General features: G+C 39.5%; 1 protein-coding gene across 1 annotated transcript in view; it reads left to right on the forward strand.

Moving 5' to 3' along the window:
* The window catches only part of ulk4 (unc-51 like kinase 4), a 114,612-nt gene that overhangs the window by 21,091 nt on the left and 81,312 nt on the right, over positions 1-12,209 (forward strand). Inside the window, exon 19 of the mRNA XM_050047611.1 lies at positions 4,340-4,423. Coding sequence (XP_049903568.1) covers positions 4,340-4,423 — 84 coding nt within the window. The remainder of the gene's footprint in view (positions 1-4,339; positions 4,424-12,209) is intronic.

Consider the following 12,209-nt stretch of genomic DNA (forward strand, 5'->3'; position numbering starts at 1 on the left):
CAAGAGAAAGAGTGAAGGAGGCCTCGTTTGATTTCATTAGAAAAGGTGATCCCAATTTATTTATGGTTAACCTCAATCTAGCCAGGCAAGTCGATTAAGTGTAAGATTTTTATTTACAAGACTGATGGATAACCTTCAAAAATCGATCACCCCACCTGATTAAACTTATTACTCTCTTGAAGCCATGGGAAATCTCATCAGTGCCCTGTAGAAGCTCTTAATAAATTGACTCTTCTGCTCCTGCCAGAGCTGGTATTTCTCCAAGGATGCCAGTGTGTTCTTAATGAATAATAACGCTATACTTAACTGATTCCTGTACCTCTCTGAGATTTCAGGGTCCTTTGTTGAACAGCACCTTAGAAGTGTAAATATTTGTCAGTCAGTTACAGTAACCTGTAGCTTGTTCCAGCATGTTGCGGACAGTGTTGTTGACATTGTCATTGAAGTTTTAGGGTGACAAAGTGTACTTGATTTGAGTATTTCCACAAGTTAGTGAAAGAGGTGTAAAGTGCAATAGAGTGCGATAGAGGATTTAATTGAGGAGTAATAAAGGATGTACCGCAAGGTATTGGTAACTGTAAAACATTAAGTATATTTGTACCTTAGGAGTGAATTCAAACAGTGTTATTATATTTAAAGATATATTTAACTGCTGTGAAAATGGGCTTTTCATAAAACAAGGCTGCCTATGCAGTAGAAATACTTTTGAAATTGGAGCTACATGACCAGAAAAAAACAGAAAAAGGGCTGTGGCATTCACTTTTGCTCAAGAGATAGAAAACCTACAACTACCAGAATGCACTGCACCAACTGGCACAATAAATACTTGTGCTGGTGGGTGACGTAATGTGAGGTGGGCCGTTTAGACACAGAAAACAATATGGCAGCATTTTAGGTGAGACATAGGCAATGCAGTAACAGAATCTTGGTTAATATTTGATCAGCACTGCCTAGTTTTACAGCTGATCGTAGTTTGGTGTGAGTCTGAGAAATAGAGAGAGAGGGGCAGGTCTCTCTCTCGATATACTTTTATTCTCTTTGTGTATGTGGTGGTTGGTGAATGAACATGCAGAAGTACTGTCTGTAGTTTGAGCAACAGCCCAGGATCCGGGAGATGAGCAAGGAGATCTGGGCGCTGGTATGATGGAGTGAAGTTTACCGAGTTCCTTACTATCCACATTGTTATGATACAAAGCTAGTTGAAGATCGGCAAAGTATCCCTTTTAGGAACATCCAGAAGTTCAGGCCTCTCTTTTCTCTCCCTACCACAGAGAAACGACTGCATACTTTGATAATAAGAAGGCTAAACCACTGTGATGTTTTACTCCTAGGCCTGTCCAAATAGTCTGTAATGCAGTTAGAACTGCTGCACATGAAGGAGCATGCATTACTTGTGTTGTACAGTCTTTGTGCTGGCTGATATTTTTAGAATACATAGTAAAATATGCTATTACTTGTTTAGAAATATTTTTCATGGACTCATGCCTTACTGTATTGTTGATATGCTGTCAAAATATGTCACTGGTGGAGCTCTAACAACCACAGACAGCTATATACTGCTATGACCTGTATACATTCACACACACAGAGGTGGGTAGTCCCTAAACACTCTGACTTGCTTTTTTCTGTGATGTTGATTTGCTGTAGTGCCTTTCAGGTTTTCTGTTTTTTTTTTTTTTTTTAGAATTGGCACTTTAAAATAAACCCAGAAAAGCTCAGTGCCAATTTTTATCTTTGGCACTGTTGTCAAGATTAGAGAGCACTTAGCGCAGGCTTCTTATGTAAAGCGATGGATGGTAGTGATTAGTTAGAGGTTAGTAGCACCTTCTTGTTGTAACGCTACCTGCTTGTCTGCTTTGGATTGCTGATTGGATTTAAAAAATGTACAGGTGTTTTTGTTTTTCATTGGATGACACTGATTAGCACAACTTTTACTTCTGCGTGGGCTTCTGTCTCAGACTTACCATTTCTTTCAGTTTAGACTGGAGAATTTGATATTTCTCAGCAGCCCCAGTAAAGGAACTGATAGCTGTAAAAGCCAAGCAATTATTTAATTTGTAGAGCTGAGTTTTTTAAGAGCCTCCTGGCGGACTGGGTCGTTGGTTGTCGGGTGCATTTACTGGTCAGAGTCAATGATAAGCTGCATTACTGCCTCTGTGTTCAAAGTTAGATAGGAATAATGACAAAAAATAAGTTTTATTGGACTGGGACAGATAGTTTCAAGGTTGAAACAAAAAGTTATCAGACTGTTCCTAATATGTTGGGCACAGTTGGTGAACATTTTTCTTAAGATAGCACATAAACAAACAAAAACAAAAAGTTTACTGAAACAGTACATGACCATAAAAAACACCATTGATGATCATACTGATTCAATTCTTTGAGCCGTAATATACAGCATATGATGTTGAGACCTTTCACAGAATACAGTAACACACAATAATATTGACCTTCTTTGGACAGCATCAGTGGTAGCTCATGTCTTCATTACAACCAGTCCTAATGACAGTCCCAAACACAGGATGTGAACTCATCCCAACAGGTGGAATCACTTTGTCTGTTTAATAGCAGGAGGAAGTTATATTTTGACTAATGGGGAATGGTCCTTTAAGTGTCCCCAGGTAAAATCAGCCGCTTTGCTCCTCTCTTCTTCTGCAGCACCAGTCAATGACAACGATTAGCTATAGCCTCCAGTGCTGTCTTTATCCTCAAGGTTAGATATAGCCTAGAGCCTAGCACAGTAGCAATGGAATGGGACATTGTTTCATGAAAAGATAAAAATATTGGTTGAAATAATCAGAGTTTTTTGGGATGTAAGATAGTGCTGGTATCTCAGAGTGTATATATATATATATATATATATATATATATGTAGCATATTGTATCAGGAGAGAGGCACATGTTTCCATCATGATCATAAGAGTCAATTCAAAAATAATGAATTGATAACAGTATTAATAAACATTTAAATTAGTTATCAAGCAAAACTGCCATTTTTTCTGTTTCAGCTTGTCAAATGTGAGGATTTGCTGCTTTTTTTTCAGTTTCATGTAACTGTACATGGAACATCATTGAATGTGGATTATTGGTTGGACAAAAGAAGCAATTGCCTTGGTCTTTGGGAAATGCGACGAGCATTTAAATCTATTTTTATGTCCCTGCATTGAAGACAGCCGTGGCCTGGTTATTATCTTATTATCATGTATTTCTGTATGTCCGTCCCATTCTCGTGAATGAATTGTGAGTGGATCTCAGGAACACTTTAAAGGGATACTTTCCCGATTTTCAAGCATGTTTGTGTCACCATGGTGACACAGACCTGGTTGAAAATTGGCACAAGTACTCTCACTGTGACCTCACAAAACCTGTTTTTGGCCATAACTAAAGAATTCATTTGTTAATTGTGACAAAATTTCACACACATTTCTAATATGATAGAATGATGATATTTTATATCCAGTAGGTCACAGGTCAACTTCACTGTGACATCAAATGTTTCATAATGTCCATTATTTCAACATCTTAACTCAGGAAAAGAAAAGGAGACAATTGGTCAGATACTTCATTGGTGACACTCATCTTCAGTGTTCACCTTGAAACTGTGGTGATTGAATAGATCCTCTGTGCTGCAGGGATGATGATTTGTTTAAAGCATCCATGTTCTAGAATATGTTGATGTATTGTCAGCAGTCATGGTTAAATATGACCCTGGACAAACATGGATGTAAACCACAACTTGACTGGCTGGTGAAGGCAGAGAACCGAGAGGCAGTAATTCTGGTCTATCATATTGCAGACTAAAAGATTACTGGATTATTTGTTGAAGTAGTAGTTGAGAGATGAATTGATCATGAAAATCCTTGTTATTTGCAGTCTTGTCAATTTTAATAAAAACTATCTTGAGTATAGTGAAAGCGTGAATTCCCTTTTCTACCTCTCATTATGTAATTATGAGTGAGATGTCTACGCAAACAAGCAAAATTAAGGAAAAAATGTGATGTGCCCACACGTACTATGCTTCTAAGGAAAATCAATATTTTGAAGAAAACAAAGAAGGTTATCTGTTGAATTTGAATAGTTAGGAAAGCATGTTCAGGCGCAGACATGGTAACCAAGTAATCAAGATGTCATGGCTCCTCTTGCTCTCGTCTCCCCTCCCCGCCTTGGCCCTTTCTTGCCCTTTTCCTCACTCCTCTCTACTTGCATCTCTGCAACGTTATCTCTTTGCCTTTCTCCCACTCCCACTCTACTCCGCCATTGCCCCCCCCCCCCCATCTGTACCCCCTCCTCCTCTCTCCTCTCAACCTTTCTCCATGTCTTTTCTATGTCTCTCTATCAGGAGGAGAAGAGAGGCTCCCCAGAGGGACTGTGGTTCGTTCCCGCTGCCGCCTACACTGGCTTAATGAGGAGCCTGCGGGAAGGGGTGAGTGTCTCTGTGTATGTCTGCGTGTGTCTGTTTTTGTGTCTGTGCCTGTGTAGCTGTGACTAAGTCTCTCTCACTGTGTGTGCCTGCGAGTGTGTGTGTGTGTGTGTGTGTGTGCGTGTGGCAGGGGATCCCTGTGAACAGTAATGATGAGGCAGCTGTGGGGGCCTAAAGCGTTGTTTGCCAGCTGCAAGTCAAGGGCATGCAGAGCAGTCACACACACATGCACGCACACACCCTCTTACCTGCATCAAACACAACCCTTTACTGCTCAGCAGCCTGACCTCAGCAGCAATTAGGACCCTCCAGACACACACATACAGTAGATAGAGCAGAAACACAAGCAGAAATATAGATAGCTCTTTCCTTTTTGCTGGCTTTCTCATTTTCTTTCTTTTTTCTTCTCTCTGTTTCCTATCTTTTTATACTTAATTATGTTTCCCCTCTTAGTGTTATGTTTCCCCTTATTAGTCTGTCACTAAAAGAATAATAATAAGTTATGACTTTGGTTGGTATAATGGTATAACAAAATGACACATATGTCTCCAGTGATAAAGTTGTGTCCTAAAATGTGTTTAGAAATATACAGATAATGTGTCAGTGTTGGCATCATGCTACTGACATTTAGGTCTAATTTTGTTAGGTGCCAGTGTTTCCTCCTTAATGCATTGTAAGTGGAAGAAATGTGAGGTTTTAACACATTGGCTCTACTTGTTTAAGTTTTGCTTAGTATCAAATTGTGTACAGCGCTTCCATATCACATCGTAAGATATAAAGTGTTCTTCTCTGTCGTGTTCATACATGGTGGGCCAGTGCTGCGAAATAAGTTGGGGGTGAGACTGATAGATACAGTGAACAGGTAGAGGGAGAGAAGGGGATGGATGGATGTTGTTTTGTCTCTCAGAGCTAGAAGGGGTCTTACTGTGGCGGCCCACTGTAGCAGAATGAATATAGATGAAACTNCACACACACACACACACACACACACACACACACACACACACACACACACAGCCTTAGGGACCAGACACTCATCCCCAGACCCAACCTGCCTTACTCTCTTTCCATCTCTCCCTCCTCTCCCCTTCCACCCTCCACCCCGTCTCTCTTTCTCCCTCTCCCTGACTGGTTGTTTTTTTTTACCATGGATGCACAGGTATATTTGCTATTATATTACAGAGCAGTTAAATAGTCTAACTTTGTCTCATGGGAATTAGATTTATTGGAGTTAACAATGTGGTCACACTATACCATAGCTTCCTATACTTCTACAGTCATATATTTGCACCGTTGAAATATAATTCCTAATGCAGAAATGCCAGATATTTGAGGAACATCTTAGGAATACAGGAAGACACCATGTCTAAGTCATTCCAAGCCACACCAGCACAAAAAAATCAATTGATTACATTGAAAATGAATCACTGCTATTATTGGATTTCCTCCCAGAAACAAATGGTTTGGTTTGCAGAAAGTTGTGAGACAGGAGGGTGATATAATATGTCTCTAACATAACCGGTGTTACTGTAACTTAGAACTTGTTCAGACCACCAGCCAAAATCCATTTTTAGGCATATCTAGATTGTATCCAGATAGATGTTAGACAGTCTGGACGGCAAAAAAAAAACCCCACATGAAATGCCTGTTTTAAAAAATTGGATCCAAACCACGTTTGGAGTTGGTGTGAAATGTGGTTGTAAACAGATTTCTACAGATGTATCTCAACCCACACTCCGTCCGCTGAAATTGGACTTCAAAGTGTCTTTTGTGTCATTGGCATAACAACATACAATGACAATGTCAAATCCAGAGTGTCAGAAGTGTTAAGCAGAATCCATGCTGCTACTTGTATAGCACCATGGAGGACAACATGTAGAATAACAGTCTGACACAGACAGAGAAGTCCTGCACCGTATCTTGACAGTGCGATTGTTTGGAGGGTGAAAATTCTCATGCTTCTGCATTGGAAAGCTGTGTCACCGGCATAGCTCTGTAGTTACTGATGCCTACGTTGTTACCACAGCAACACATGCAGATAGATTGGTGATGTCTGGACACACAGATCTGATCTGATCACCTGAAAATAACAGTCAGACAGTCTGTCTTCAAGATCTGATTTGAAAAACAATCTGATTGGCCTGTAGTCTGAATGTAGCCCTAGTGTCAGTAAGCGACTTGACCTGGGTAATGTGTTTGTCCAGTGCTAGCATGTTCCCTGCCAGCTAACATGTTAGTGTTTAGCTTGCAGTTTATCTTACAGTACCTCAAGCGCCGGTCACAGCAGCTAGTCACTGTGTCACCAAGCTTTCAGCACCACACATTTCACAAGAAAGTGTACATGAATTTCTCTGTGCCTCTTTCTGAGCACTTACTCATCAGATACGATCAGCTGTGATAATCCACCCAAAGGTCAACTAATGCATTCTGCTTCATTTTGCTTTCTGCTCTCTACTGAAATTTAGCCATAAGGGCAAAATAAGAGGTAATCTGAACCGGACAATGGAATTTGTGTCAGATTTCAGAGCCTATGAAGTAACGAACTTGTGTATTGACTTGTTTCACGAGTTGGAGATCCCATGACTGCTCTGCGTCCCCCTTCTTCTGATATCAAACTTATGCCCTTTCTTTTTTTAAAGACTTTTAAGGCCCAACTATCCACCCTTGATCAGCTCTGGACATTTCAGAATTGAATATTTTCACTCAATAAACCAAACACAAAGTATAACTCCGTCATTATAATGTGTGGGACGCCTTTAAAGTTTATGCCAAGCATTTTATTATTTCCTTTGTCAAAAGTAAACAATGGAAATCTCTAGAAACTCAAGCATTTTAGGACAGTATAGCTGTGATTCAAGCTAAGAAATGATGACTAAGTACAATGTCCACAGATGTATTTAAAAGAGTAATATGGCATTAGAGTCATCAGAATAAGGGATAACCCTTTTATCATTAATATTTTGATAATTAAACATTTTAGATGAGGTCTCTCTGGAGATGGCTCTTACATGCTCTGTAAGTCTCCGTAAAATGTCTGTCAGCAAACTTTCAGTGTTTGAAATGTTTGCTGTTTCTCCCATCTTTTTCCTCCTCCTCCTCCTCCTCCTCCTCCTCCTCCTCCTCTCTGGACCTCTTCCTGGATTGTTCATGCACTTGGCAAGAGGAGGGCACTGATGCTGAGTCTACATCTTCAATATCATTGTCTGTGTTGCTGATGAAGATGATATCACCAGGCAACTGAATTGCCTGCTGCTTATTGCATCAGTTGGTGCCGGGCCACAGGACGGCACTGACGTTGGGTCGACCTCCTCAACGTCGCTGTCTGTGTTGCTGATGGTGATGATGTCAGACAGGCACCTGAACTGCCCGTTGCTCATTTCAGGACTTGGCGCTGGGCCAGACGAGGGCACTGACGCTGGGTATACTTCTGCGCCTGGCTCTCTTGCTGCTCCTCTCATGAGCTTCATCATTGTCTTCTTCTCTGGCCCTTTTCTGGATCCTCCGGGCAGTGGAGTGTCTCTTACAGGTTGGTTGACTTCTATGTCAACTTTGGCCTCAGAAGCAGCATCGTCGGCCGGTTGAACTTGTCTGCCGTTACCAATATATTCATCGACAACAGCAATGTTGTCATCTTCATCATTACCAGCAGTGTCTATGGCTGGTTGGACTTAATCACCGTTGTTGAAATTGTCATTGACAACAGCAATGCTGTTATCTTGTTGTCTTATAATATTCCTAAACAGAGCAATGGCTGCATCCTCAAGGCCATTCATATGGATAAACAGCAAAAAGGCAATCATTCCATAATCTAGCCACTCATCCTGTGCTAGTAGCACCATTACTTGAGGGTCTGGGGGAAATGGCCCCACAAAATAATTTTGACAACTATGTTAGCGTTACCACTTGTATGATAGGAAGATCATCCACATGTGCAATATACAGTTATGATAGATCAACAAATGAATATCGCTTTGGGGTGTGCAGATGCTTTACATATGCTGACACAATGTCATGTATTTGCCACACCTCCAACAAACCTCGGTTTGGTGAGCAGTCATCTTTAGATATTCACCGTAAAATTCAATGTGAAATCAGTATTCTCCTCAAATAGTTTTTGCAAAAACATTTACGTTTGCAAATGTGAGGTCTACTGAAGGTTTGGTGGCCATTTGAATTGAGCTTGTCTTAAAGTCATCGTTAATGTGATCCTGCTATAATTGGTCACAATATTTTTTGTCAGAATGAGGCCTTTTACTAGTGCTTTATTGGATACAGCTGCACTGGAAAAATCGTCTAGTTAATCCTTTGTAGCGTATATTAATACCAACCCTTGCTAGCAATGACTGCAAGTTGATGAATGTACAGTCACCTGAGTTGTCTCCCCGAGTGATTCAAATCTAGGGAATTACTACTTAGAACAAGCATAATTTATATTTTCCAATAAATAAAATAGTAACACATGCAGTCCTTAGTTTACTTATAAATTATTCTCATACTTTTCAGTTTTCTCTCAAAGATATTTTTGGATCACAAGTAATTTTCAGTAATTAAAAGTTAGAAATGTTTTAAAAAATTGTATTGTAATTGTATGTAAAAAATGTTTTAGCATAGCATAGCATAGCAGGTATACAGCCACAACAACGTGGTCCGTCTGCACAATAAGGGCGCTGCAGTTATTGTTATTTTCATTTCCATCAATGTAACTTATCATTGAGTGAAGTCTCCCCCTATAGGTTGAATTAGAAAGCATGCATAAATCTTTTCTAAACATAAGTTATTGTTGTTAGCAAGGTGTGAGTCATACGGAGCTCACAATGTTGTTACAAATGCATAGTATGACAGAATTTTAATATGATTTTTTAAAATCGCAAACTAAACATCCTGTGTTGGATGAAATACTTAAATAATATTTTTATGTTGCACATTAATTAGAAGTGACTGTATTAAATGGCTGTTGATCTGACTGAGGTGAAGAGGTGACAGAGCCAATGGGAAGAGAGCACATGAGGGACTCAGGCTGTGATCTGCCTGGATAATCCAGCCATGGGTTATACAGAGTTGAACATCTGGTCAGAAAGACAGCAGAGATAAAGTTGCTCATCCCTGACAGCAAGAGAGGAGTGTGTGAGAGACAGAGAGAGAGGGGGAGGGGGAATAGACAAAGAATTTTTTTGTCTTTTTTCAAATTATGTCAAATAGTGTGACAAATAGCCCAAGGCTTAAGGCTGCTTGAACTGCCAATCCCATTGAGAGCCAACACCCCAAAGTGTACCTCCATGCAACCTTTATGAAATGTTTTTATTTGCTGATCCAACAAGAAAACAATGGCAGTCCATTTAACATTAACATATTGACTTGATAATTTTATCATTACAGCAGTCGGAGCAGAACTTTATAGAATGTTGCAGTGCTAAATTGCCACTGAAACTAGACATATTTTTTAAACCATAAACATGTATTCATTTTCCACGTTATTCTAAAAATGTATTTAAAGGCTCTGTAATGTCTCAAGCAGCCTTTATTGTGGTTGCTCATAAAAAGTGTATTTAATCTGGTGCCACCTGTTTCCAGCTTAAGAGATGCTGTATTAATTTGATTTTAACATTCTTATTTAAAATGGTTCTATCCTTGCATATGGTCTTTTGGATCATGGGAATGTATACTTTAGCTCAATATTGATTCCCACCAATTCTTGGGGGAACTACCCAGCTCTCTAGGCAAGGCAACGCAGCTTTATTTGTATAGCACGTTTCATACAGCAGGGCAATTCAAAGTGCTTTACAGAGCATTAGAATATAAAACACAATAGAGGATACAGATTTACGATAAAAGAGTAAAGAGACAAGATATTAGGTAAAATTAATTACTATATGATTTACAGTTTAAAGAGACAAAAATCACCATTAAAAATAGCTGTGTTGACAAGAGGTGCAAAGATAAAGAAAGTTTGTTTAAAATGATTTTTCAAGTTAAAAAATAAGTTTGCAGTCATCGCAGGGTGGAGTAGGCAGTGTAAAAAAGGAACATTTTTTGCTTTGACTTACAGTAAAAGTGGTCAGAGTAGGTTATTCCAGGTTTGTGCTGGATAACAAAACACTGCTTCACCATGTTTAGTTCTAACTCTTGGGATGGTCAGCCATCTATACTCCTTTCTGGAGTATAGAAAGGACAGAGCTGAGGGGAAAGGTGGGGGGGTTCTTGTCTATGTAAGAGACACTATTCAATGCAGTGAAATTAAATGGCAGGGTTCAAATGACCTGGAGTGTCTAGGCCTCAATGTGAATCTTGCACCTCAGATGTCTTTCACCCTGATAGCCATTTACCGTCCCCCATCCTCCAACATTAGTTTCCTTGACAAATTTAAGAACATACTACGCCAGTGTGACTTCAAGAAGGAAGTCATTGTAATGGGCGACATAAACCTAAACTGGGAAGATAAAACTGCTAGTAAAAAATTGAAGCAAATAACGGATGGTTTTAACTTGGTACAAATGGTAAAAGGCCCTACACGGATCACAAATACTACTAGTACCCAAATTGATTTGATTCTCACCAACAGGCCAGAAAGAATCACAAAGTCATATAATATGCTAACTGGTCTGTCAGATCATAATTTAATATTGATCTCAAGGAAATTAACCAACAGGCGATTTACAACACATTCTGGTAACAAGGACTACATTGGTATCCCAAAAAATAAAAGGGAAGCCTTCAAAACTGCCATAACTAATTTGAATTGGGATACTATTCTAGAAGACAAGGATGTGGAAATAATCAGTCAGTCTCTCATGGAGAACATACAAAGCAAAATCAGTGAATTCTCAGTTAGAATTAAACACAAAAGCAAGAAGAAGTCTCTTCCATGGGTGAATGACGACATCATAAAACTCATGAAGGCTAGAGACAACGCCTTAAAAACAGCCACAAAAACCAAATTGAGCCATGAGAGACAGAAATTTACCATGCTGAGGAACAGAGTGTCGAGGCAACTGAAAAAAGCTAAGGCAGATTTCTTCATCACCATCATCGAAAACTGTCATGGTAACTCGAAAAGTATATGGACACAGATCAATAAATTAACGGGTCAAAAGCCAACCTCAATGAAACAAGTTGTATTAAAGGTTAATGGTTCAACTCTGCAAAATCCAATCGAGGTGGCACAGACGTTTAACCAATACTTCATCGAGTCGGTTGCCAAGATAGCTCAGAGTTTCCCAGCCATAGTTAGCAATGTATGTTCATCCAGTACTGTTGCTGTTGGTATAAATGAGTCTATGTTCAATTTAAAACATGTATCAGGATCAGAAGTTACAAATGTGATCTCATCGCTCAAAGCCTCCAGAGCTAGGGATTTGTATGGATTGGACACTTCCTTACTGAAAGAAATCAGCCCCTCAATAACAGGTCCATTAACACACATTATCAACACCTCACTGAGTCAGGGGAGATTCCCAGAATCATGGAAATCTGCTGCTGTTGTTCCTGTTTTTAAAGGTGGAGATCCTTCCCTTACATCTAACTATAGGCCAATCAGTATTTTACCCATTGTATCAAAAATATTTGAAAAATTGGTTGCAAAGCAAATTACTCACCACCTCAACAACAGTTCTTTTACACTGCATCCAATGCAATTTGGGTTTAGGACAAACCACTCTACAGAAACTGCCACATGCTACTTTGTTGAAAAAATCAAGTCATTAATGGACCGGAGGGGGGCAGTGGGGGCTGTTTTTCTTGACCTGCGGAAAGCATTTGATACTGTAAACCATGCTATACTATTAAACAAACT

Source organism: Epinephelus moara, chromosome 6 (assembly GCF_006386435.1).
Source record: "Epinephelus moara isolate mb chromosome 6, YSFRI_EMoa_1.0, whole genome shotgun sequence".
NCBI lineage: Eukaryota > Metazoa > Chordata > Actinopteri > Perciformes > Serranidae > Epinephelus > Epinephelus moara.